The sequence below is a fragment of the Phoenix dactylifera genome, chromosome 2 (assembly GCF_051530095.1).
Source record: "Phoenix dactylifera cultivar Ajwa chromosome 2, Ajwa_hap1_PhDact_Kaust_v1.1, whole genome shotgun sequence".
In the NCBI taxonomy this organism is placed as follows: domain Eukaryota; kingdom Viridiplantae; phylum Streptophyta; class Magnoliopsida; order Arecales; family Arecaceae; genus Phoenix; species Phoenix dactylifera.
Genome location: NC_143191.1, coordinates 53,289,496 through 53,316,413, shown reverse-complemented (window position 1 = coordinate 53,316,413; position 26,918 = coordinate 53,289,496). Strand labels below are relative to the sequence as shown.

General features: G+C 40.7%; 4 protein-coding genes and 1 long non-coding RNA gene across 8 annotated transcripts; 2 read left to right on the top strand and 3 right to left on the bottom strand.

Moving 5' to 3' along the window:
• The first annotated feature begins 491 nt into the window (after positions 1-491).
• Positions 492-1,951, top strand: LOC149768401 (AUGMIN subunit 6-like). Of its 4 annotated transcripts, none has more exons than XM_089929180.1 (3): positions 492-851; positions 1,029-1,484; positions 1,631-1,951. In XM_089929180.1, exons 1-3 carry the CDS (start codon positions 653-655, stop codon positions 1,831-1,833), a joined length of 858 nt encoding a protein of 285 aa, XP_089785306.1. In that variant the 5' UTR covers positions 492-652; the 3' UTR covers positions 1,834-1,951. The 4 variants fall into 4 exon arrangements, 3 of the variants coding, with proteins under 3 accessions (XP_089785306.1, XP_089785307.1, XP_089785308.1); XM_089929181.1 differs by having other exon boundaries at positions 494-851; positions 1,561-1,951; XM_089929182.1 differs by having other exon boundaries at positions 498-851; positions 1,612-1,951.
• An 875-nt stretch (positions 1,952-2,826) lies between these two features.
• On the bottom strand, positions 2,827-4,021 carry LOC103699452 (pathogenesis-related protein 1-like). Its single transcript, XM_039122551.3, has 2 exons — positions 3,742-4,021; positions 2,827-3,481 (listed from the first exon to the last, which is right to left on the bottom strand). Exons 1-2 carry the CDS (start codon positions 3,923-3,925, stop codon positions 3,180-3,182), a joined length of 486 nt encoding a protein of 161 aa, XP_038978479.2. The 5' UTR covers positions 3,926-4,021; the 3' UTR covers positions 2,827-3,179.
• Positions 4,022-6,675: 2,654 nt separating this feature from the next.
• Positions 6,676-9,509, bottom strand: LOC148714917 (uncharacterized). The gene is made up of 3 exons (XR_016399571.1): positions 8,613-9,509; positions 8,040-8,144; positions 6,676-7,230 (listed from the first exon to the last, which is right to left on the bottom strand). It is a non-coding gene; the product is annotated as an uncharacterized LOC148714917 (long non-coding RNA).
• A 4,005-nt stretch (positions 9,510-13,514) lies between these two features.
• LOC120108823 (uncharacterized) lies at positions 13,515-15,034 on the top strand. Its single transcript, XM_039122550.3, has 3 exons — positions 13,515-13,625; positions 13,742-13,826; positions 14,164-15,034. The coding sequence occupies exons 1-3, from the start codon at positions 13,608-13,610 to the stop codon at positions 14,739-14,741; spliced, it is 681 nt and encodes a 226-aa protein (XP_038978478.1). The 5' UTR covers positions 13,515-13,607; the 3' UTR covers positions 14,742-15,034.
• Positions 15,035-20,159: 5,125 nt separating this feature from the next.
• LOC103719760 (putative polygalacturonase) lies at positions 20,160-25,973 on the bottom strand. Its single transcript, XM_008809150.5, has 6 exons — positions 25,763-25,973; positions 24,488-24,802; positions 23,027-23,147; positions 22,739-22,913; positions 22,569-22,639; positions 20,160-21,294 (listed from the first exon to the last, which is right to left on the bottom strand). Exons 1-6 carry the CDS (start codon positions 25,772-25,774, stop codon positions 20,621-20,623), a joined length of 1,368 nt encoding a protein of 455 aa, XP_008807372.2. The 5' UTR covers positions 25,775-25,973; the 3' UTR covers positions 20,160-20,620.
• Between the last annotated feature and the right edge of the window lie 945 nt (positions 25,974-26,918).

The window sequence follows — 26,918 nt, the reverse complement described above, 5'->3', positions numbered from 1 at the left end:
CCTCGGCCGACTACCGCCCTCCCAAGCTCCAGAAGAAGCTCTATTCTGGATCCCGACTCCGCCCCCCTCTCCCCCGAACCGCGGATCCTCAAGTCCCGCCTCGTCGCCGGCGAGACCCTCTACGGCCTCTTCCTCCTGCGCTCCTCCCCGACCCTCGCCGAGATCGCCGGCCTCGCCGACTACGACTACATGGTCGTCAACATGGAGCATGGCTCTGGCAGCATCGTCGAGGCCCTCCCTTGCCTCCACGCCCTCGCCGCCGCCCGCACCCCGGCCATCCTCCGCCTTCCGGAGCTCTCTGCCGCCTGCGCCAAGAAGGCCCTCGATCTCGGCCCCCAGGGACTCATGTTCCCCGTGATCGAGTCCCCCAGCGCCGCCGAGCTCGCCGTCTCCCGCCGCGCGGCGTCCGCGGGAAACATCAGAATATGAAGATGAGAGGATATCAAGGAAAAATGTCAACTTCCAACTCGTAAGAACTTATCAATTCTCTTACTGGATGTGTCATAACACTCCGGCTTTGAATGATAGTAGTCCAATGGAGTTGTTTTAGGTTTTGCAAGACTTATATTTTGTTCGTTTATATGTTTATTTATCCTCCAACTGATCATTTTTCAATTTGAAACAGGAAAATACCAGTGATGAAGTTTCGGGGATGACTGCTAAACTCTCCTCTGTCCAGCTTGAAAAGGTTTCAACTAGTCCTGCTTTGAAACTTCCCCAGTTATTTAGTTTAGCTCCAAATTCATTAGGGAAAGGCATGCACACACCAAAGCGACATGCGTCAGCTACCCAATCAAACCAACAAAGTCTGCCACCCTTTACAAAAGCTCAAACTGATAGTGCAACACAAGGTTGGCACCTCTGGTTGTCTGCCTACTTGAGTATTTTCCCATAAATATCTGCTGAATTTTAAGCTTCTTTGCTTGTTTTCGTACTTCTCTAGTTTTCTGGTGATAAGGGCATGACCAATCTTCTGTATATTATTGTTTTTCTACTCAGTTAATTCCTTTCTTTTCCTGTTTTCACAGATAGTGATGGTTATCATGCTCAGAAACTTAGGTGTTCTGTTCGTGAAGCTGCATTGCCAAGGCTATCAAACAATACAGAATGGTCCCAAGAGAAGAGCAGTGATGATGGTCCTGAGCACTTCTTCATGCCTCTCTCAACAGGTCTTTCCCGAAAAGAGGTAGATGCCGTTCCAAATCGAAGAAAACAGCAACTGGTTTTCTCTCCACCAGAAATCCATGTCTCCAGGAATACAAAAGATCTCCCTTCTAACACCAGGAGCCAGTTAAATTCAGTGCAAGTTAAGTCATATAAATTGAATGGACTTGACGATTATAAAAAACAGGCAGAGCTACTTCAGCCAGCCCTTGGTAATGCATGGAGCACATTTACCGACATTGATGATATTCTGGATCAAGTGTTCTCACCTCCATTGCTACTGGAATCATGCTTCCAGGATACATACGAGGACTTGCTCGGTAGATATAACAATGCCCTTACTGTTTTCTGCAATGATTTAAGTATCATTTTTTTAATTAGTTGTGTGGCACCTAGACTCATGCAGGAGTGTTCCTGCTGTGTCTCTGTTTTGCCCTTATGATGTAGGGTGATGTGAAATTCGCAGAAGTTCTTGAGAAAATGGGAGCCAAGGTTACATGGACTGAGAACAGTGTCACTGTTACTGGTCCACCACGAGATCCTTCCAAGGGAAAAAACTTGCGTGCCGTTGATGTAAACATGAATAAAATGCCCGATGTTGCCATGACCCTTGCTGTTGTTGCGCTATTTGCGGATGGTCCAACAGCCATTAGAGATGGTAAGTTTTAGCTTGCACTCTTGCAAGCTTATAACTTGTTCATATAAATTGGTATCTGAAATTAGTTGGCAGTGATTTGGAAAGCAGTCATCTTATAGCTTCCCTTTCTTAATTTTATGTATCCATAGAATGTCTTATGTTTTATTATAATTATTATTTTTATTATGATTAGGCAGCACATATTTTTTGACCTTTATAATTTACATTCATATTTTTATTTTTTTTTAAAAAAAATAGCAATCCCCGACGCTTTAAAGCGTCGGCGAAAACGAAAAATGGATTGGGGTTTATCGACGCGTTAAAGCGTCGGGAAAGCTGTTTTTGCCGACGCTTTAAAGCGTCGGCGAAAACGAAAAATGGATTGGCCTTTATCGACGCTTTAAAGCGTCGGGAAAGCCGTTTTGCCGACGCTTTCATTAGCGTCGGCAAATCCCTGTTTTTGCCGATGCTTCCTCTTAGCGTCGGCAAAAACCGGACCCACGCCCACCTGCCCGACGTCTGACCCACGCTTTGGGTCGCGTGGGCTATTCGCCGACGCTTATAAGCGTCGGTAGAGACCAAACAAAGCGCCGGGAGTTATTCCTTCTTTTGTAGTGGGCACATCTACTGCTCTTGAAGGTCAAATTAGAGATAGGAGATCCAAAAGATGCTTTAGTTTGGTTTGATTCATTTAGAGAGAGAGAGAGAGAGGACCTCGTAGTTTGACGTTCTGCTTTAAAGTACGCCGGTTCCTATATAGTAGCGCATCTTTTGATAACTTTGACATACAAATTGTCAAAGAGAGATGCTAATAGAATAGAGTGAATCTATGAACCATGCCAAAAGCGAATGCTATGACCATTTTTCAGCTTAAAGTTGGTGCAATTCTAAAAAGCACCAAGATCTACTCTATTGAGGTGCAACTCCCCTTGCTTTTGTGGAATTCATTTCTTGATCCTGACTTAGTCGCCGTTCTCCAAAAGAAAACATACAAATAATAATAAACAAAAAGATTGCAACTAGGCTTAAGTTCACAGAGTAGTCACTCGAACGTTTATTTAACTGATGTCCCGTTTACTTGGAAAAACAAGAAGAGAAGAAAGAAAAAAGAACCGACGAAAACTTATGCATAGAACGCTAGGCTCACAACATCCATTTATACGTAAGTAACACGTTACATGATATGTTACTTGAAAATAAAGGGGAAAAAAAGGGAAAGCAACAGAAGGTGACGCACACCATTACTTCACCTCCTTATCATCAAATTATTCAAGCCACCTAGGGTACCTCCTAAAGGAAGCACTCAGAAATACAAGGAGCGTACAGCTTCATATAGCAGCAATCACAGTATTTGCCGCCATTTGAGCCTCAAGAGACTTCAGGCATATGCACTGGGGTTGGCAAGCAGGTAGCCTTCCATAGCCTTCAGCACCTGCACCAGCCATCCCTTCAACTCTTCCAGCTCCTGCTCACTCAGAGGCTTGTCGTCGAGGGTGTCATACTCTACCTTGGTCTTCACCACGCAACCACCATTGCCCGACACCTCGTATCTGACCTCAAACATCTGCGACTTGAGCCGCTGCCCGATGAGGCCTCCTTCGATGACAGCATACTTCACCAGGTGGCTCTCATGGTCCACCACTTCCAGATGATCCTTGATGAAGCTGGCTACCTTGACAGCTGCTTTGTTCAAAGGAATATAATTAGCAGGGTTGATGAATCCAGATACAATTTTGGCACTTTCAAATTCTTGATCTTTTGTTAGCAGATTTCACTCGTCATTGGTTTACTACAAGTGTATAATCTAGCAGTGTTCGAGCCATATGTCATGCACTGATATTGAAGATGGGTCATTATGAATGGTGCAACTAGAATACTTACAATCCTATGACAAAAGGTGTGAAAATTTAACATATATTGCTTTCAAATAGATTTTAAACCTGGGCGGAAGTTAAATTTCCTTATCGTGCCGGCTCCGCCATTCCCCTCGACAATCTCTGCACTAACAAAAAAGTCAGGCAAGACCTTGGGTAGCAAGTTGTGGTCGTCACAGGCAGTCGCCTTCCATAGCCTCTCAATACCGACTGCGACTTCCTGCTTAAGGGTGACACAGCCAGCAACCATCTTGATACAAGGAGTAGCAGAGGAGAAGGGAGGAAGTGTTGAAGGTTTGATATGAAGGAGGGTTTACAAGCTGCTTTGCTTTGCCTGACTTAAAAGAGTGGGGAAGGCTTTTTATAGATGTGGAGTGATTGGAGTGATGAAGTGCCGGTCCGTTGTGGGCTTCAAGATTAATTGACCATTGAATGCAAATTGGAGAAAAAGTGGGACAGTATGAGTTTAACCTCATCTAGAAGATTGGAAGATTGGGCGCTGAAGACTTGACCGGTGATCGCATGGGATAGACTAAAGAAATCGCTACTTAGACTTGTCTATGCATGGCATTCTAACCATTGACCTTCTAGGTTCCATGGCTCAGCTGGTTGCCACCCCACCCTTGAGGTCTCTCACAGAGGAGGTTAGTATTCAAAGTAACTGCCATTTTGCTTGAAAAAAGTTTATAGGGTCCTTGTCGACCAACTCTCCTCATTATTCAGTGATCCTTATCCCATATTTCATCATAGAAAATAAACCCTTGGCAAACACAACAATGGTGTGCATGTTAGAAAGAAGAAAAAGATCGGATCTCCAATAATCTATCTTCTGCTCATATTGTCACGCCCCGAATCTAGCACCTGGGTTCGGTACGCGACCGGCCGCATGAGCCCTAAAGCAATGCCCTAAAGATCATGCAAGGCCTAAGATGAACAAAAAATTCGATAATTCCACAGTTAATCACTTAAATCAAATAGATAAATCCAACATGACCAGATAATCAAATTGGTTCATTTACAAAAGCTTTTAATATTCATTGATATCAAGATAGACTAAGTAACTAATGACTCTCATACTCGCACTCTGCGCTCATCCCATCCATGTCTATGAATCCTGCAACTCTGAAAAAAGAAAGAAGAAGGAGGGGTGAGCTTTACAGCCTAGTAAGAATCCCTACACATCCATACCAACACAATAATAAAATGAATTTAAACGCCACGACAAATCGATGCACAATTCATAAAATCATAAACCGGCTATCAAAAGGCTCAAATAATCAATATAAGTATGTACGTCAAATATCAATGAAAGTCCAACCACGCAAGAATGATATAGCATACGATAGCTCATAAATCTTCATTAATGTTTTCGATGCTTTTTCTTTCCATTCTATATTAACTTGATCCGGATCAATTATCTTTCCGACTTTGGGCTACATCTCGGTCACGTTTCCGGCCCGTGACGGGGCAATCGATAGTATCACATTTTCAGCCTGTGATGGGGCAATCGATAGTATCACATTTTCAGTCTGTGACAGGGCAATCGATAGTATCACATTTCCAGCCTGTGATGGGGCAATCGATAGTATCACATTTCCAGTCTGTGACAGGGCAATCGATAGTATCACATTTCCAGCCTGTGATGGGGCAATCAATAATAACGAGATAAGCCCAAAGTCCCTATTCATTTAATCAATTCACAAACATACATCCATTCCCTTTTTCACTTTTTTTTCGACCGAGACTAACCATGGTCACGTTTCCAGCCCGTGACAGGGCAATCAATATAACATGGTTCGTCCATACCACCACATCCATAAATCCACTTATGCAGGTATAGGTTATACACATACATGCATCCATCATAATACCAATTACAAGCCAACACGATCAAAATATAATTTAATATAAAACTATTTTGCTTTGTCTGGATCATAGCATATCAAACATATATAGTGCAAAAATATTTATATCATGTAGGATTGGCGTACAAGAATTCTTATACTTTGTTGAAAACTCAGATAACTAATCACCCGCCCTCACGGCGATCTATGAATCGGAATGCGCAGGACTATGCTCAGCATCCTCTCGTCCAATAGATTGTTCCCCTACAGAACCAAGTCATCATTAGAATTTATCAAAGATATATGATGATCTAGGACCCCTGTTTAATCCTCTAAAGGGTCCTCTAAAATCTAGCATCCCAAGACTATCTAGAGTCCTCAAAGCCATGACCTCCTCGGATCCAAGTGTAAGGAGAGAACCCAACAACAAATAATATAATAAGAGGAAAATATAATAAGAGAAAGGGAGTGGAAAGACCCTCTCTCTTTCTCTCTTCTTCCTTCTTCCCGACGAAAAGGGGAGAAGGGGGTTCGGCAGCAGGTGGCCCACGGCCGGCGATGCCCCCTGGTCGTCGGCCTATGGCGGTGCCACGCCCGGCGACGGCCGGCCGGAATGGAAGAGGAGAAGGCCGAACAGAGGCTCGGCTTTTCCCATCAGTCCGACGGCTTGCCGGCCGGATTCCAAGGCGACGGTGGCCCAAAGACAAAGGAGAAGGAGGAGACGGTGCTTACCTTGACTCCAGCGAGTTCCTCCGGCGAGATCGGCAGCGAACAACCCAATCACGGATCCTCTTTTTTTTTGCTTTCCTTTTTCTTTTGAACGGCACTCGGTTGATGCCCTAGGATGAGGAGAAAAGGATCTTTTATAGATGGAGTTTGGTTAAATTTAGGTAAGATTTAATCCCCCTTTTCCCTCTATTTTTTTTTCTTTCTCTTCCGGTGGATTTGGGAAGCAATTGAAACAGGGGAGGGAAGATTCTGTTCGAGAGTCTCCCTCCCATTTCATGTGTCGGGCCGGCCCAGGCCTCCCCCCAAAAATGTGGGTCCTCACATTCTCCCCCTCTAAAAAAATTCCGTCCTCGAAATTTACTAAGGTTTCGAATAACTACGGATACTTGACCTTCATTTCTTCTTCAAGCTCTCAAGTAGCCTCTCTTTCCGTATGATTGTTCTATTGTATCTTCGCAAAAGGAATGGTTCAATACCGAAGCACCTGATTTTTTTTTTCCGGGGTATTACATACTCTCCCCTTTAAAAAAAAGTTTCATCCTCGAAATTAACTTACCTGAAGCCTCAAACTTTAAAAATATGCATCCATTATATCATCCCCGAGATCTCAAATAGTCTCCCTCTCCGAGTACCTACTCACAAGATTTTGACATACAAAAATCACAGCATCTCAAAACTTGATCCTTTCTATTTACCACTCTGTCACGCCCCGAACCCAGCACCTGGGTTCGGTACGCGACCGGCCGCATGAGCCCTAAAGCAGTGCCCTAAAGATCATGCAAGGCCTAAGATGAACAAAAATTCGATAATTCCACAGTTAATCACTTAAATCAAATAGATAAATCCAACATGACCAGATAATCAAATTAGTTCATTTACAAAAGCTTTCAATATTCATTGATATCAAGATAGACTAAGTAACTAATGACTCTCATACTCGTACTCTGCGCTCATCCCATCCATGTCTATGAATCCTGCAACTCTGAAAAAAGAAAAAAGAAGGGGGGGTGAGCTTTACAGCCCAGTAAGAATCCCTACACATCCATACCAACACAATAATAATATGAATTTGAAAGCCACGACAAATCGATGCACATTTCATGAAATCATAAACCGGCTATCAAAAGACTCAAATAATCAATATAAGTATGTACGTCAAATATCAATGAAAGTCCAACCACGCAAGAATGATATAGCATACGATAGCTCATAAATCTTCATTAATATTTTCAATGCTTTTTCTTTCCATTCTATATTAACTTGATCCGGATCAATTATCTTTTCGATTTTGGGCTACATCCCGGTCACGTTTTCGGCCCGTGACGGGGCAATCGATAGTATCACATTTTCAGCCTGTGACGGGGCAATCGATAGTATCACATTTCCAGCCTATGACGGGGCAATCGATAATATCACATTTCCAGCCTGTGATGGGGCAATCAATAATAACGAGATAAGCCCAAAGTTCCTATTCATTTAATCAATTCACAAACACACATCCATTCCCTTTTCCACTTTATTTCCGACTGAGACTAACTATGGTCACGTTTCCAGCCCATGACAGGGCAATCAATATAACATGATTAGTCCATACCACCACATCCATAAATCCAATTATGCAGATATAGGTTATACACATACATGCATCCATCATAATACCAATTACAAGCTAACACGATCAAAATATAATTTAATATAAAACTATTTTGCTTTGTCTGGATCATAGCATATCAAACATATATAGTGCAAAAATATTTATATCATGTAGGATTGGCGTACAAGGATTCTTACACTTTGTTGAAAACTCAGACAACTAATCACCCGCCCTCACGGCGATCTATGAACCAGAATGCGCAGAACTCTGCTCAGCGTCCTCTCGTCCAATAGATTGTTCCCCTACAGAATCAAGTAATCATTAAAATTTATCAAAGATATATGATGATCTAGGACCCCTGTTTAATCCTCTAAAGGGTCCTCTAAAATCTAGCATCCCAAGACTATCTAGAGTCCTCAAAGCCATGACCTCCCCGGATCCAAGTGTAAGGAGAGAACCCAACAACAAATAATATAATAAGAGGAAAATATAATAAGAGAAAGGGAGTGGAAAGACCCTCTCTCTTTCTCTCTTCTTTCTTCTTCCCGACGGAAAGGGGAGAAGGGAGTTCGGCAGCAGGTGGCCCATGGCCGGCGACGCCCCCTGGTCATCGGCCTGTGGCGGTGCCACGCCCGGCGACGGCCGGCCGGAATGGAAGAGGAGAAGGCCGAACAGAGGCTCAGCTTTTTCCATCAGTCCGACGGCTTGCCGGCCGGATTCCAAGGCGACGGTGGCCCAAAGATAAAGGAGAAGGAGGAGACGGTGCTTACCTTGACTCCGACGAGTTCCTCCGGTGAGATCGGCAGCGAACAACCCAATCTCACGGATCCCTTTTTTTTTTTCCTTTCCTTTTTCTTTTGAACGGCACTCGGTTAATGCCCTAGGATAAGGAGAAAGGGATCTTTTATAGATGGAGTTTGGTTCAATTTAGGTAAAATTTAATCCCCCTTTTTCCTCTATTTTTTTTTCTTCTTTCTCTTCCGGTGGATTTGGGAAGCAATTGAAACAGGGGAGGAAAGACTCTGTTCGGGAGTCTCCCTCCCGTTTCACATGTCGGGCCGGCCCAGGCCTCCCCCCAAAAATGTGGGTCCTCACACATATATTCCGGCTTGTGATAATGCATTTCAGTTTAGATTTGTGGCCTGCTTTTCGGTAAATAGATCATTTGCTTGTTTGTTATTTGTGCCTCAGAGATCGCTGAAATTATTCTCAAAACTTTTCAACTATTTTTGAGCTCAACCATATACTGAGAAGAAATGCAGGCCTGAAGTGGAAGCTAATAAAAGGGAAAAAATTAATGAGCAGCAATTTATTGGCATTTTCCTAATAGATAATTTATTGGCTAGTTGGTGGATCGGATCGAGCAGTGCACATATGATTGGCAAGAACATGAAGGGATAAAGCCATTTATGTACAAATTTAGGTCATCAGCCTCATAACTTATGTACAGCGGCTCATCATCGAATCACAGCCACCAGTATTCCTGCAGTGTAGGGGACAGACAGATGCACTAGTACTAGGGAATTCATGAAAGAGGGCATCTAATATCCAACTACATGCTGTGATGCAAGATCTTTTCCTCTCATTCGTATATATCTACTATTCAGAGAAACTATTTTCTTCCACAAATTTTTTTCTTCTTTGCATTAATTAGTCCAACCTGTACTTTGAAGGAATCTTTCTTAATGTTTGAACAAGTGAACTAGTCTAAATGACTCTGATATTCTTTTGTAGGTTTGAACAAGTCTACCAAGGCATATTAGGTGAAATGAGAAGTCTATCATTGTCATGCCGTAGAAAATTTCGCAAATTATTGTGACACTTGGAAAATGCAAACCCATTTGGATAAGGAATACATAGTTTCAACCGAAGAAAAAATTCTTAAGTTGCCCTGTTCTCCATCTCTTTTTTTTTTTTTTTTTTTTTGCTTAAACGGGTTCTTCATACAGTGCGTGTACGAATACATCCAATAAAATCAAAATACACTATCTCGCGGAGTGCCAGTGGCAGCTCCCCCTCCCCTGATTAAAGGGTGTACTCTGAGTGGTGGGCCGCATTGGCAGCCACCCAGTCGGCCGCTTCATTGGCTTATCTGAATACATGCTTGGCCTGGAAGGCCCCTCCATCTCTCATCATCATCCCTATGTTCCGGATCAAGGGATGGTCCATGCTCTCACCCCTCGACCCCTCCTGAATCCACTCGATAACCGTTGTGAGTGTAATTATTCATTTGCATGTTAACATCATGAAGGAAAACAGACGCCATGTGTGGATGGATGGGATTGTAGGCCAACAAGATATAAGCCTTGCCATGGTTGTGACCCAGTAAATTATTAGCATGTTTCAGGCCCCAAGCAAATTAAGGGTTCGACTTCATGTCCCAGCTGATCAACTCGAAGACTAGACCAAGTTTGGATCGTGTGTTCAAGTAGTGAGAAAAATATGAAGGCTAATGCCTCGGATTGGGCAATGGTAGCAGCATCAGATTTTGGAAGGATACCTGGATTGGTCCCACCCTACTAGCTCACCTTTTTAGTGACCTCTTCAGAGCTGTGAAAGCCAATGCCTTCATGACATCTCAATGGAACCGAGGTCCCTTAGCTGGAAAATTAAGCTCTAAGGCCCCCTCAATCAGCATCAAACCATGCAATTAGAGAATTTGTTGGATCTTCTCCCTTATGTTCGACCATCTAGACTTGCTAATTCTCATGTTGGGAGGCTCAACCCGAGTTGCTTCTTTTTAGTAGATTCATACTGCAAATTCATAAGCAAAGGTGGTTTGATCTTCCCTTACTACAAGGTCACTTGGAAAGCGGTGGTGCCGGAGACGATGAAGGTATTTATGTGGCTTGCCTTAAAGAACAAGCTTTACACAGGGGAGGTGCTTGCAAAGAAAGGTTGGTCGATAAGTGTGGGTTGTCCACTCTGTGGAGATAACATCGAAACTGTTTGATCACATCTTTTTCTTTGATGCTCCTTCGTTGGAAGTATTTGGGAAACTCTAGAGACATACTTGCACTTATGTGGATGGCCAACCAACCTGCTATCTTTGGACTTCTTGGAGGTGTAAGGGAATACGTTGGTTCTGAAAAGATCATGGAAGGGCACCGAATGCTTTGGAATTTTTCGTCTCTCTGTCTCTTCATCATAGCCCCTAACTCCCTATCGTGTTTTGTGCCCGGTTAGTTGACTACGTTGTATATTTCCTTTCTCTTTTCTCTCCTTGTAAATACTTCATTAGAATGAATAAATAGGCTGGGAAGTTCCTTACTTCCTCCTTAACCTATCAAAAAAAAAGAAAGAAAAAGAGAGTAGTATTCCACTTTATTTTATTTAACATTTTCTTAAGAAAATCATAAATGAGCAAAGGATCTAATTTATCCAAAGCAATCATGTCGGAACTAAAACAAAACCAACAGCAACAACTCAACACCTCACCCAAAATGGCTAGTCAGAAGATATTATTTAGATTTCTTGATCCTATATAAGTACTCAAGATCTACTTAGTGAATAATCGATATGGGACTAAACATACGTCCGCATGGATTCTCACATATTTCTCATATTTAAGTTCTGACATACTCGTCAAGCTAAGGGTTATAATCCATTCAAATCTAATCACAAGCACTATGATCGGCCCGTGGTCAATCTCAATGGATCTGTGCTGCAGTTCACATAGGTTATAGGCCGGGTCCACTCTGATACCATTTGTTACAACCCAGGACCTCACCCAAAATGGCCAGCCGAAAGATATTATTTTGGTTTCTTAATCCTCTATAGTACGTAAAATCTATCTAACGAATAACAGATGTTGGACTAAACACACGCACACACGAATCCTCACACCAACAAAACTACCATGAAGAAGTCTTGGATGGAGGAAGGTTAACCCTACTCTCTATTCTTCATATGCTTCCCTCATAGGCAAGATCCCGTATTCTGAATCTATCTATTGGTGTCATTTCATTGGATTTGATCCCCCTGTTTTTAAAGATCAAATAGATTTTCTTTATCCTGATGTTCCAAGGGGTACAAATGGCAACAAAGTTATCATCGATCTCCCTCTTGATCGTTCTTATCCATAAAAGCATTTATCTCTCATAACTGATCAATCGGCATACAGTCGTCTCAGAGCACACTGAATCACTATCTTCTTCTAGCGTGGGCTAAAATTTTGATTCTGTTCAAACCAATTAACTTGTGCACAATGATAAGCACATTTCAATCCCTCAAGGCATTAGGCTAGTTATACTGCTAAAATTTATCACCAGGCGTTGGGCAGAGTCCTAGCATCTTAACTTTACAGTGACAACCCTAAAGGCTCGTTTGGTTCGTGGAAAGAATTTTTCCTCCTAGGAATATGATTCTTATGAAGCAGATTCCTAGGAAGAAGATGCCTAGAAAAGTATTTTTGGCATGTTTGGTTGACCATGGAAAAGTGACAGATTTTCAGAGTGCTTATGTTTGGTTGACCATCTGCTTTCCTGAAAAAGTTATGTGTAATTCCTATTATACCCTTAATAAAAATTAGATCTTTAGTGCCTCTTTAATGCTGAAGGGCCTTTTGCAAAAAAATAAAAATGGAGTGATTTCCGGCTCATGGGAAAGTAACTTTTCCATATTTCTTATGGTAAAGACCTTCCCATGAAATGTGGGAATCATATTTCCATGGGAATACAACTTTTTCATCTCTCTTCTTTGAAAACTCCAACCAAATAAGAGGCATCTCATTACTTTTCCGTTGACCATACTTTTTCCTCTTCTTTTTCCGCGAACCAAACGAGTCTAAAAGTTTTTGAGTCTTGTCCTGAAAAACATCTCTACCCACCTTGCCAATTCCCGACAATGCATCCATTGCATGCATTCAATTCTTTCAATGTGCATGTCGTTGTTGGAACCAAACGAGCCTAAAAGTTTTCGAGTCTTGTCCTGAAAAACATCTCTACCCACCTTGCCAATTCCCGACAACGCATCCATTGCATGCATTCAATTCTTTCAATGTGCATGTCGTTGTTGGAAAGAATTTCGTCTCCAACAGGTCCACTCTAAATGACAGTCCGAAAACAAATGGCTCCTTAGCTTAGCACAACTCAAACTAAACAGAGTCTTCTTCCTCGTTTCCATTGAAAGGGAAAAAACTTTTCATCACCACCTAATGTTATGCATCACAAACATCGACACGTTTCATGCTGAGAAAGGAACAGCAGCAACCAATCCAATTTGTGTCAAAGTTCGGCTTGGTTCAAGCCAACTAACATTTGTATTCCATGTCCTCGTTAAAGGCATTTGAAGAGAGAACAAGAGGCATCCTTTCTTTCTCCTCTTCGTATGCTTCAATAATAGAGATTCCATCAGAAAAACTTTTATACTTTGCGGAGTCATTGTCTTGCTTTTTCTTGGCCGGCCAACGTATTTGAATCAATTGTCTCTCCAAAGCAAATTCCCTTCGCCTTACATAATCCCAAGCACGCACCGACCTCTTTCTTCTCATTTAGACCCTTTGGGGATATGACAGAGACAGGAGAGCAAAGAAGAGAACTCTTTAAAGATAACCTTCTTGTGTCTTACGAAAAAGAAGGGAGCCTTCTTATCATATACGTCATCCTATACACTGTGAAGAGATTCCCACCTTTGGCTCTCCAATATTCCAATCCTCCAACTATATATAGACTCCCAGTTAAGTCTCTAGTCGCAAAGTTATAAACAACTAAACTTCTTCAGTTCGGTAGTCCATTGGTGACTCCTGCCATTCTCTGGCTTACCACATGATTCCAGAGCTAGAGGTAAGCTTCATCCAGTCCAAACCATTTTGATGCAACTAAATGGTAAGGGAAATGGATAAGCTTATGCACTAAGATATTGGTGTCCTTACTCTTGTTTGTATTCCTCTTGACTGCAGAATGCTCGAGTAACTGAGTTACAGGTCCGAATGGACTGCCATGGCTGCGCGAAGAGAATCAGGAAGGCAACGCGCGGCGTCGACGGTAAGAGAAATTCACTTCAACCCAAGTTGTAGAGAATGAAACTATGAGTTAATCAACAAATCTCATCATGTACTAAAACTTCAACAGTAGTGTCTTTTCGAGTTGAAGTTTCTACTAAAAGCTTTGTATCCTGTAAACCTGCACACTTTGAAGGTCATCTTTTTGGCACCATATAGTCAATATGGGGGCCATTTGAAGTTGAAAACCTGATTTTTTTTATAAAAAAAAATTGTATGCTTCTCTCCATCACATATCTAATTCAAATACATCCCTTCTCTTGATGTTGCTTGTTCCTTGGATACAACTTCTGACGATTGTTCGGGCGTGATTTCTTCAGGTGTCTATGATGTCTACGTCGACTTCGATCAGCAGAAATTGACCGTAATTGGAAGGGCTGATATCGAAAAAATAGTCAAGGCCATTAGGAGGACAAGGAGGAAAGCTACCGTATGTTCCCAAAAGGAACCAAGTGAGCCAAATGGTTCGGAACCACCACCATCAACAGAACAACCAGCACCAGAAGCTGCCGCCAACCAACCTCCAAATGAAGCTCCACCACCATCAGAGCCTCCCAAAGACACACCACCCCAGGAAAGCCCAAGCCCTGAAGAGAAGCCATCCTCTGAAGCCAAGGAAGTTGACCCATCCAAAGCCAAGGATGCCGAGGAGATCCACATGATCCATCTCTATCCGCATGGCTATGTCTATAAAGCACACTGGAATCAATACCCTTTAAGTGATCAACATGCAGTCCCTTACTTCATTGGTCATGGCTATAACAGCTACCAGTTGCCTTATTATGGGCAAGAAGCCTATGGCAGGGACTACTATCACAGGCGAGGAGGTGGAGTTGATGCCAACGAGATTACCTCCATGTTTGATGATGAGAATCCAACTGCATGTACAATAGTATAGGAAAATAGAGGTAATGTACACAATAGGATGCTTTCTTTAGCCTTGAAGAGTAGTAGGAAGTGGAAAGCTAGTGATGATAGAGAGTAGAACTAGGATTGTGAGAATGAAGCGAAGAGAATTAGATACTGAGCTTGGTCGGGGAAAACGTAATTTTGCCTGGTGGATAGGACTAGGCTACTAGTTTATTGCTTAACTTGTCATTTGTTGTAATTGTTTTTGGCTACAAAGCAAGCACTCTTCAAAGAAAAAAATAATTTGTGGCTTGAGCAAGGAGCATCCACAAGTTTTGATCATATCATATGTAACAAAGTTTGGAACATGAAAAAAAATTCCATAACAAACGTAGCTCAATCTCGCATGGCAACGCAACGGCAGACACATCAATGGCCATTACATGAATCAACCCGAAGTTGCAATTGGGACCAAATTCGATCCTAACATGTAAATAAGCAAATCCAAATAATTAAAGACTTTTCAACTCAAATTAACTTACCAAGAAGAGGAGGACCTCAATTTCTAATTGAAACGTAGAACATAAGATAAATAGTTTCAGATTAAACGCTGCTTTTCTTGGGAGACAATAGAATGCAAGCATAAAAAATATCAAATTGATGTGAATGAGACATCTTATTCAATATTATGTTATCAAAAGAAATTTGTTCGATCGGCCTCTATTTTCTTTTCAGATCTTTATCTACTTATGCATTAATAGGACAAGACTTTAATATATAAGCTACCAATCCAGAAATAATATGTACTTTATCAGCTAGGTCATCGGTAAAGGCATTCAGCAGAAGTATTTATCAATCTATCTTAGGTGATTCATGTTAAATCAAATACGTAAGGGATAGGTGCAAGGCAGACAATTTCCAAACGGATTTCTCATTCGTATTGTGAGGATCCGTGCGGACATGTGTTTAGTCCCACATGTCCGCAAAAAATATCTTTCAGCCAGCTTTTTGGTTATTCGCCGAGAAAATTTTAAGTACTTATATAAGAACTAAGGGACTCAAAAAATATACCTTCCAAACCTTTCTCGATAAGGCCTAAATTGTTACACATATAGATAAAGATCATCAAGGTTTTAAGATCGATGCCAAATCTATTCAATATTCTCTAGCTACCCACCAGTGTTGGTTTTAAATAGAGATACCACTCATGAAGGTAAAAAATCTCTTTTTTCAATTCTTTACCCAGTTGGGCCTTCTTTTTTTTTTTTTTTTTGCTAAAGTGGGTGGATCATATCTGACAAGTATGGATGCACCCAATAAAATCAAAAAACAAAATACTTCTGAGTGCCAGGGGCAACTTCCCATCTTCAGCCCACAGGGTACTATTGGAGTGACTGGCTACATAAACAGTCATCCAGTCCGCAGCCCCGTTAGCTTCACAGAAAACATCTTAGCCTGGAAGGCTCCTCCATCCCTCACCATTGCCCAGATATCTCAGAGCAATAGGTGGACACAACCATTACCCGTAGGGCTCCTCTAGATCCAACTGATGACCGTGGCCGAGTCCCCTTCCAGAACAATAGAATTGGCCCGTAACACACACCGAGCGTGACGAAGGCCCGCCCATGCAACCCTCAGCTCCGTACCCAGAACCGATATATCGAAAAGTTGATTGCTGCCTACAGCCACGACCCTAGTAGATGGGTCCCGAATAACAAAATCTGCGCCACCCCTCGAACCTCTGTCCAATAAAGATCCATCGAAGTTGAACTTGAGGAAACTCGGGGATGGGGGCTCCCAGGTGAAAAACACCGTACGAGCTACTACTGAAGCAAAATGGAAACCCCACATGTCCCAAGCTGTCAAAGTCCCTACGTCAGGTATGATGTGACTGAGCTCCGCCGCTTGCACACGAACACTTTCCACCACAAATCTCGGTGACGCAATGCACTCGCCAAAGGTTCGCGCATTCCTAGCCAGCCAAACCTGGTAGGACGTGCAAATCGCTCGAGTCGCCTCCTAGCGAAACAATGGAACTCCAAACATCGGCGCATGGCCTGCAAGAACTGGTCTCTCCAACCCCGAACCTCCCGCGGGATCTCTGCCAGTTGCCAAGTCGCCCTAACCCATGTGCACTGAAACAAGGCATGGTCCACTATCTCGTCCACACCACAGTCCCCACATATCGAAAAAATCCTCAATCCTCGTCCACTAAGTACTGCTCTTGTCGGAAGACGGTCCCAGACCACCTTCCAGAGGAACAGTGCTACCCTCGGGTGGAGTCCCAAGCGCCAGATCCAGACGCAGTCTGGCCCAGATCAGCGTCAATTTATCCATCATAGATAGAGACGTGGCCCGCCATCCCTCCAGCCTGCTCTAGATCCATTGAACCAGCCCGGAGCACTCAGATACCCGCAGTCTCCTACCTGAAATCAGTACACCCATGTAGTTTCAAGTCCCGTTCTGCTCTGGCAATTTGGACAAGAAAAATAAATTCTCTACACCCCTAATTTTTATTATCATATATGTATTATTATACTTTGTTTATTTATTTACTATTATTGTTGTTTTTTTTTTTGAAAGAGATGTACGAATTGTTGAATCAAGCATAATTATTAATTATAAAAAATCTCAATTTGTTTTCTTACAACAATTTATAGATGTCAGCAAAAGGAAAACAAGTAAAGAAAATAGAACTTTCCCGGTCTCCCCTAGAAAAAGTTTTCTTTAAGATTTGCACGAGGACCACCGTGGCGAGCCCCTCCTCTGTAAGAAATTAATTTAACATTATGGCTGATCGATGAAACTCTTAGATTTAAGACTCAAAACAACCAACACCACACTTGACCTCAACCAAAAAACCAAGAAAGGTAAGACCCAAAATGACGGACATCCGCCTTCTTTTATATCCGATCTGCTACATATCTCTTGTTTTATCTTCCGATGTGGGACTAAATCAATATTCTCTCAGGCTTCAAGTTGGATGGCTATGGTCCTACCGTAAACGTTGTGGTTTTGATCCACATCATAGATAATAATCCCTTCTTGAGGTTTTCTACGAGAAGAAAAATCCAGTCCCTGTGTGATTAATGCATGGTTGTGATTCAAAAATTAGTATTCTCAAGTAGCATTTATTGTGATTTGTTGCAAAACTTCATTATCATATTTGTTTCTTAGAAATAATAATCAACACTAGCAGCTAATGAGAAAGGTTAGCCATTATGTTTGTAATCCATATGTTTTGGTCTCCACATATGGCGTTACATGTTACATGTATATATAACATGAAATGTAGGCCAAGAACAGCCATAACAAAATTATAATGACTATTAGTTGAAATTACAGTACTAGATACAGAGGAGGTATTGTCATCAATTATGCTTTGTAAAGGTTTCAAACATGGTCCTTCCATGCTTTTAGGTAATTTATTAAAGAGAACAGCGAAAACATTCATTGGAAAGTTATCCGACGTAATACTTAATTCAGCAGAAATCAGTATGATTTCCATGAAAAGTATATAAAATTATCAATAATCTAAATTTGCATTAAAAGATATATTCTCTTTTTTACAGCATTAAATTCTGAATTTTCATGATTATCACCTTTTAATAGAGTAAGCTCTGAGTAGCCCTCGTCCAATTTAGCAAGGCCAGATCTGCCCAAATTTGGTGTAGCACCAAGAAGGTGAGATTCTGACTTGGTTGAAATGGTCCTGCTAAGTTAAAAACAGTTTAAATCTGCAAAAAAAAAAAAGGAAAAAAATGTGACCTGTTATTATAAAGATGGAAACAAAGTAAATTTTCCATGCAAAATTTCCAAATAAAATTTCAACAAGTTTTGTTCCTTTAGTATGGCATGACATCATTTAGATTACGAAGTAATCATGAATCTTCAGTCACTTAATCTTATCATGACATAATCTTTAACATAACAAAATATTTTAATCCCATCTGAAAATGTTTAAAATATAAACGTTTTGGCTCAAGAGAATGAACATACTTAAAAAGCAGGCCAACAGGTTTAATCCAAGCAAATTTGAACCTTCCCTGTGGTTTCCATGAAAAAGTACTTGGTAGACAACATGTTATGAGATTTTAGACAGTCTGGTCCATGGAGTAAAACTTCTGAAAAGTTGGCTTTTAAACCGAGAGGTATATCTTTCTCTTTTTTTTTCTTTTTTTGTTTTTTTATTTCTATTTTTTTGGTACAACGATGCCTTACTACATTTGGCCGTGAGTACGCTCAGAATAGTACAATACAGAACACGCTCTAGTGCCAGCGGCATGTGCTCCAAGACCCCCATAAGACAGTCCCAGAGTGATGTATTGCAAAGGGAGCAACCCAGTTTGCCGCACTGTCCGCCTCCCAAAACATATGCAAAACTCGGAAGGAATCAAACTCCTCCAGAAGATGAAAAATATCACAAACTAAGGGGTGCAAATCTGTGCTGGCATACCCACTCCGAATCCAGTCGATCACTGTAACCGAATCACCCTCAAGAAATACCCGCCGAGCACCCTGGTGCACTCTGACATAGACGAGGGTGATTCGATTACAGTAGTCGATGGGATTCGAAGCGGGCATGCCATGACAGATTTGCACCCCCTAGTCTGTGATATTTGCCATCTTGTGGAGGAATTTGATTTCTTCGGTGTTTTGCATGTACTTCGGAAGGCAAACAGTGCGACGGACTGAGTCGCCTTCTTTGCAGTACACCACTGTGGGGCCGTCTCATGGAGGGTCTTGGAGCACGTGCCGCTGGCATACTAGAGCGTATTCTATACTTTGACTATTCTGGGCATACTCATGGCTGAATGTAGTGAGATGCCGTTGGACTAAAAAAAAAAAAAAGAGGAAAGAAATCGCCGAAGAATTAATAAGGTAAAAGAGGAAGCTACAAAAAGAGAAGGTAATGCTTTCATCATAGAGATTCTCCCCTCCTCCAAAGCTCTCTCTCATGGTGCTTCTCCAAAGATGCTTCTTGAGTAATTAATTCTCTTCGAACTTTCTCTCAAATGTTTCCTTATTATGCTCCTAGTGACAATAAGAAATGATTCTGCTACAAGGTGGGGGCTTCCACCATGTGTAAGAATGCACCACAAATTACTTAGTGCAAAATTTTAGAGCTGTCACAGTATGATTACTCTGTTCTCTCGCTTATGTTCATTGTCTTGTCTTTTGCAATAATTGCAACTGATCATTTGGAAGTTTATATTTTAACAACTTCATGCCAGCTTCATTACACTGCTTTATTTGATGGCAGCACAACCAGTCAATTGTAGCGCCACAAAGGCCTATTGTTAAGTGCTGCAAATTGCCAACCTATCGATTTCAGTGGTCCATCAATTGCCAAAGAAACTGCGAGAGGTGGGACCTTTGCAATTACAAGCTTGACACGACCACAGAGTAGGCCATAGCACTGACATCATAAGCAAGAAGCCCAAAGAGAGGACAACAGCAGGAGCAATTAGATCAAGCTAATTTTATAACTTTAACAGCCAACCACCCATTTATTTTAATAACATGAACACAAACCACTCCTGTCCCATTTCCATTTGACGTCCACACAGGATAGAATATACAAACAAATATCAACCATAATCTGGTGGCTTAATGGCAAATGCAGCGGTATCAATCAAATATCTGGATTCCAACAACTACCAAAACTTTTTCTTACAGTTTGAATGAAAGAAATGTAGCTGTACAGGCAAGCACATTGTCACCTCGGATGCTTTTTTTTGTTTGGAAGGTGCAAAAAAAAAACTGATTGCTTGAGTCCAAGGAAGCATGAATTGAATGGTGATGGAAAGGGAATGGTCGACTTTGTTGGGATTTATTGGCAAAAGAATTGACAAGATGGAGATGGAAGCTCAAGTCTCTCGATTGTACAGAGGGGCTGAAGCAAATGATAAGACACAGCAAAAGATCTCATTTGGCTGCTGCAAGAGCGCTGTAGCTTGGAAGCGAGAAGCACACGAGAGAGGAGTTTGAGTATGGGATTTGGAGATCAGAGCATGGTTGAGGGAAGACTGATTCGGAGAACCCAGAGACATTTGAGCAAACCCATGAAGCAGAAGGATCTGAGGTGACAGACAGGTTGATGTTTGAAAGGCAGATAGCAGTGAAGGGATCATCTTCAATTCCAGAGAGGACTCCAGCAATGGAAATGTTTGTACCAACCACATTCTTAAGGGTAATCCGATCGATGATTGGAAGAGCATCAGGATCATAATGGTCATCAGGGTGGCTGCCACAATGTCCTGTGAATTGAAAAGCCTCCCGAACATTTTCCATCTCCGCATCTGATATGACAATGTTTTCCATGAAACCACCTCGGCCTCGGATAGTCTTGAATTTTATACCGGTGAAAGAATCATGGACATGTAGGTGCTGAACATGTATGTCAGATATTCCACCAGACATCTCGCTGCCAAATGCAAGGGCAGAACCAAGAGAAGTCTGCAGATGGACATTGTTGATGTGAATGTTGGTGGAAGGTCTTCCAAAAGAGATTCCGTAGTTGTCCCAACCGCTTTTCAGAGCAATGGCATCATGTGAGACACTAATGCTGCAATCCTCAATGCTTACATTCGAGCATGAATCTGAAGTGATAGTAATATGTGTTAGATATGATAGTATTGTTTTCTTTGCTGAATCTGTTTAAGCAACCGAACAATCCAAAAAAATGGTCAGTAATAAACAAGAAGCCTATGTTGTCATGACCAATCGAAGCTCAGCCACATAATATTTTCAGAATGTCAGTCTATATTGCAAAAATTATCTAATGGTCCAATTATGCTTATGCTGGTTTCAGGCTTTTTAAACTCTTTAAGAGGACTTATACCAACCACCTATTCTGGGTTTTCATGCATGAGTCGAGGACATGTTAACAGGGAACCTTACCGCATTAGTGCAATCAAATTTTGCGGGCAGAGTTAGCATTAATAAGAAAATTTAAATGAGAGCATTATTTGAAGCAAGAACAGTCCTTAGCAATGGCTAAAGCAGCAAATATACTTATGCTGTGATGCAGCATAACATAATTGTGAACTTCTGGCGATAACATTCTTGCATTAAATAAATCAGATTTCGCTTTCAGTTAACTTTAGAGAATAGCATCTATCATTCGCATGAATTATTGCCGGTACTAGAGGAGTCGCACCAGGCATCATGATGCAGACACGAGATTCCATCCCCCTCTCATAAGAAAGAATGGAGTCGGAGACAATTCTCTGTGAATATCAACAAAAGTTGCTTGAATATGGTGATCTGTACCATGCTTTCAATATGTTGCCTATCTTTGCAGTCAATATATAATGACCATTCTTTTTTGATGAATTGTGATCGGGGAGCAACTTATGTTGAGACCGGATTAAAGCTTACACGAGTCACATCCTACAGCTTGTACAATATGAAGTTGCCATTGTAGAGGATTTCAAGGACAAGCTCTGTGCATCACACATATCTAGAACATGTAACATAAGCATCATACTAGACCACTCGCTTTCATCAGTCAGATGGTAATTTTATGCCTTGGAACAGCATAGTATTGTAATCCAGGTATCAGAGCAATGTGTACTGTACAATGGCATTAAAGTAATGATGCTAACAAATTATCTTCAGTCAATCTATTGGCAAATTCCTCAAGCTTCTAATATCTATAACTTATTATTTTGTTAAGTCCCTAATTCCTATTTATGTATGGCAGTTTTTGATAAGAAAAAATAATCAGCTTGTAAGCGTTCAAGGGAACTAACCGAGAATGATATTAATAGGATGATAACAGAGAAGTCAAGTGGTTTTTATACCCTGATGCTGTATAACAGAAAGCACAAAAAATGCGAACAGAATATTGGAAAGGAAGTTTGACGCTAACCTGGAACTATACCACTTGTAAACGAAGAATTGGATGAAGCGTGAATCGTTATATTTCGGACCTCCAAATTTCTGCATCACATATAAACGAATATGAATAGTAGAATCCTGTTTTGAGTTTGCTAGGAAAATGCAACACCGAAAATAAAATAAGGTCAGATGTAAACATACCCACAGTATACTGGATGAATGCTCCAAGCAGGGGGATCCAAGAATATCAAATTTGAAATCACAACATCATTGGAACTCACAAGTTCCACAAGGTGAGGACGGCTGAAGTTTAATGTGTGCGAACGGAACCACCCCCACCAAACTGAACCCTGACCATCGATGGTTCCATTATCACCTGTTGCATCCAAATTAGTAAGGACATCAGCATTTGATCTCACTATAAAGGATGGAATGTCCACCAATCTGCTATAAATGTGTAGTAAAAAACAAAAGCAATAAAAACCATGCCTGTTATCACTACGTCTGTCAAGTTTTGCCCATTTATCAAGCTACGATGCCTCCCGCCTGGAAGATCTTGGCCTTGGCCATATGAAGGTAAGGGCTCAATAATAGGCCACTGAGATGAATCCTACAAGCAATAGGGGAAAAATCATTTTTTTGCAATATAACATGCTTGAGTCTAAAATTTTTAGTGAAAAATAAAAGTATATTTTTCCTTTTTATAATTTAAACTCCGGCATGCTGATTTTCACAACATGGTAAAATTTCCAGACTAGCAAAAGAATGCTGAAAATTTCCAAGGCTACACAGTTTCCCCTTTTAAATTTACTTGGATTCTTAGGCAAGCACCCTTCAAGTCTTTCAGCAACTAACAGGATTGTTTTATCTAACAAAATTGTATTAGCTAACACAATTCAGAATGCTTTAGTTGATATAGTAACAGAAAGCAAAAATCTGATATGTTGAACCACAAAAAGAAGAATACCTGATTTAACCTCCAACCCCCCGGGCCAAAAAAAAAGAAAGGAATAAATGAAACTCCAAAGGGTGTGGAAGAAGTCCTGATATTATAACAGAATGAAGCTACATCTACTCTACTCCTTCAATGGAATTTCCAATGTGGTACATAAGGCTCTGCCTGTGTCTTTGCCCGTCTCCACAGCATGTGCCAAACTCCAGTTCACCTCTAGCTCCTAAAATTCATGTCGGACATGTATCCGTATCGGATACGTGTCAGACAATTGCATTCTTATCACCTCTTTCTTTTAGGTGCAGAGTTGGACTCCAATGAGATTAATCCACCATAATGATGTTAAAAGTGAACCTTTTCTTTCTTTTTAGAGATGAGTTCATAACGTATATATTAAAACAATTTTGCAAATTGTCATTTTTCTAAAACTTTTTAAGCAAATTAGGGAGTTTGGATGAGAAATATCTAAAATATGCATAATGAAAAATTTTGACAATAATACTTTTTAATTTTTTCTTATATACATTATGAAAGATATTTGTCAAAATCACTTGTTCTATGTTTTTTTGTATCTCTTTTTTTTTTCTTGTTACCGAGTCAGATACTTAGACTGTGCTCGAGCTCATTCTCATGTCAGTGTCCATGCAACATTGAAGGACAGGAAGCTAGAATGAACAAAGAAATACTATATTGGTGAGATACAAAGCATGTCTACTGTATTTTATGAATTTTCAGTATTATATTAACAATTTAGAATTACAGGTGATTTGTACTGCAATTTCAACATTTTATTATAAGGGTATGCTTGGATATCAGGATCATAGTGTACTTACTTCTACAGTAGTGCCTTGGTAATTGAATGCCCCAAAGTAATTATTAACACAACATTGTGAGACATGAAGAAATCAGACCGGCATATAGGCCATGATACGAAAAAATAAAAACATGACAAGATTAACAAAATTCAATGTCAATTATCAATTATTATAGAAGGAAACCTGAGTGCCAATTATAACAGCATCCTTGTCCAAAAAGAGGGTGAGGTGGCTGGTGAGGTTGAAACTTCCAGTCAGCCACCTCCCTTTAGGAACATAGAGCTGAGCGCCACCCTTATCGGCGAATGACCTCAAATAGAAGATGGCATTCTGAAAGGCAAGTGTATTTAGTGTCACCCCATCCCCGACAGCGCCAAAATCCGTTATGGAAACACTGTGCGGTCTCGGGTTCAAACTCCTCTCATATTTGCAGTGCTCATCGCTTGCTCCATTGCCTCCTACAGCATTAGCAACTGCTAAAACTAATAGCACAACCACCTGAAGAAGACAAGCACCAAGACATCACATTAATTAACACTGCAAGTAGTGGCCAATCAGAATGAAGCTTTTAACAATTAGAAGAATCTACAAAAAGGCAATGAAATGAATCAACATCACAGGGATAACCAATTCAAAGAGTTAAGCGCCATTCAGCTATTCTTCCATCGCCAATGAAGCAAAAAAAAAGGGTTCAGGGATGAAAACCTAGTATATTGATATAATGAGAAATGAGTGACAAGTGATTGAAGAAGCTATGTTGGAACTGAGCACTGAGACAGCAAAGATCAGATTGGCTACTAAGATCCATTCTACTAAATTAACTCTTGCACATAAAACAAATAATCCTTCTTCTCCAAAGCAAAGGTAAGTCCTAAAAGAAAAAAAAATCAATGCCTGTGCTTCCAAGCCAATCATGCCCATCATGTTGGAACTCTCATGATTCATAACATAAGAATTCATGTCCCTCGAAGAAATACCAGGATCCAACCTAAACTCCCTGAGACAAAAACACTGGTCTAATGGAGCCGCACCCACCAACAAAAAAACTAACTAAAAATAGTAGAAACAGGAAGACAACATAATCAAAATGGCTACTTGGTTCAAGAATTGGCAAATCTAGGCATCACTGATCACCTAACCACAGTTAAAAGGCATCGATGATTGAACTTAGCCAAAGCTCTCGAACACCCAAAAGAGAAATTTTTGGGGAAGCAGCACCGAATTGGGCAAAACCACGCATCCCAGAACGCACAAGAAGAAAAAGGCAACAGAAAGCATCGGAAGAAACACAGTCAAAACCGGCAAAATGAAAACAAGATCGAAATTTTTCAAGTATGTAATATAAAACGAAGGCAAATAAACTCTCAAAAATCCTTTGTTTGGCGAGAAAGACGATTCCTTTATCAAATAATAAGCAAAAAATACCCCCCCCAAAAAAAAAACAGGAAACGTACTTACTAGCCTCTTCATGAGCCCCTTTAAGCCCAGGGGCAGGACAAGGCGCAAAGGAAGAAGCTCCAACCAGAAGAGCCGGCAAGGATGAATGAAGATACGAAGAAGATTTAGAGAGAGAAGGGGTGGAATTATGGAGGAAGGAAGAATGAGAAACGGAGGAGAAGCACAAAAACTGAGAAGCTGTCCTGTTTATACTTGAGAAACAAAAAATGGTAAGAAAATGGAAGGAAGTTTGGCCTTATGTACACCTAAAAGTGGACCCAATATTCACAACACTCAAGATTTTAGCTGTGCCATGCTGGGTGGAGAGGCAATCATGGTGTGGCGAGAGTACTTATTTGGGTCCCCTCGCGTTGGTGTTCTTTCCATGGATGCCTGAAGAATTACTAGGAAAAACACAAAATAGAAATAAGTGAGAGAATATATAAAGAAAGAACAAAAAATAAGGACATTGGAGGGGGCCTTGCCATGGCCCCAGATAATAAGGTTGTATGAGATTAATTGTCTTAGAAAGGAATATAATTAAGAGATAAAGAAATAACCTTCCTTAGCAGGAGGACTTGGCATCTAAAGCTAGCACCAAAGGAATCGACTTCATAAATTTTTTTAAAGGAAGCAGCTTTGCTGGCCAATAAGAATTCTTTGTGGTCATGCCTATCGTTTTAATGCAGCATATTACATGCACATAAATGCATTGATATCATGAAGGACTTATAGATATCTAATCTTCATCCATTATATATTGCATTTATGGCCAACATTAAAAATAAATCACATCCAAAATATTCTTTTTGTGAATACCCATATAAAATAATTATACTATGTTAATCATTGAATTCCCCATTGCTATATCTTTTACCAAAAATAAATCATAAATTTTCAAGATCATAATTGAAAAACTCTATATAAATAGTTTGTTTTGTGAATAAAAGTAAGTATTAATTAACCACAGACTGAGTTGCTATCTATACCGCCCAGCACTTGAAGGAAGTCTTCTGGACACATCAAGAGATTTCTTCTTTACGATTGTGTCGTTTTCCTTTCTTAATTCTATTAGCTGAACCTATATTAAAATATAATGTGTAGTCATTGTACCAAAATAAATAAATAAATAAATATTTTTATAAAAAATATATTGGAAAGTTTAAAGATACAGTGG

What these genes read in the sequence shown, in the direction of transcription:
- LOC103699452 (XM_039122551.3), bottom strand. Translation starts at nt 3,925, where the DNA reads ATGGTTGCTGGCTGTGTCACCCTTAAGCAGGAAGTCGCAGTCGGTATT. An exon ending in GAAATTTAACTTCCGCCCAG is followed by an intron (nt 3,482 to 3,741) that starts GTTTAAAATCTA and finishes TGAACAAAGCAG; the next exon opens with CTGTCAAGGTAGCCAGCTTC.
- LOC103719760 (XM_008809150.5), bottom strand. An exon ending in GACAGACGTAGTGATAACAG is followed by an intron (nt 22,914 to 23,026) that starts GCATGGTTTTTA and finishes TGGATGCAACAG; the next exon opens with GTGATAATGGAACCATCGAT. An exon ending in ATTCATCCAGTATACTGTGG is followed by an intron (nt 22,640 to 22,738) that starts GTATGTTTACAT and finishes TATGTGATGCAG; the next exon opens with AAATTTGGAGGTCCGAAATA.
- LOC120108823 (XM_039122550.3), top strand. An exon ending in GGCAACGCGCGGCGTCGACG is followed by an intron (nt 13,827 to 14,163) that starts GTAAGAGAAATT and finishes TGATTTCTTCAG; the next exon opens with GTGTCTATGATGTCTACGTC.
- LOC149768401 (XM_089929180.1), top strand. Translation starts at nt 653, where the DNA reads ATGACTGCTAAACTCTCCTCTGTCCAGCTTGAAAAGGTTTCAACTAGT. An exon ending in AACTGATAGTGCAACACAAG is followed by an intron (nt 852 to 1,028) that starts GTTGGCACCTCT and finishes CTGTTTTCACAG; the next exon opens with ATAGTGATGGTTATCATGCT. An exon ending in TACATACGAGGACTTGCTCG is followed by an intron (nt 1,485 to 1,630) that starts GTAGATATAACA and finishes TGAAATTCGCAG; the next exon opens with AAGTTCTTGAGAAAATGGGA.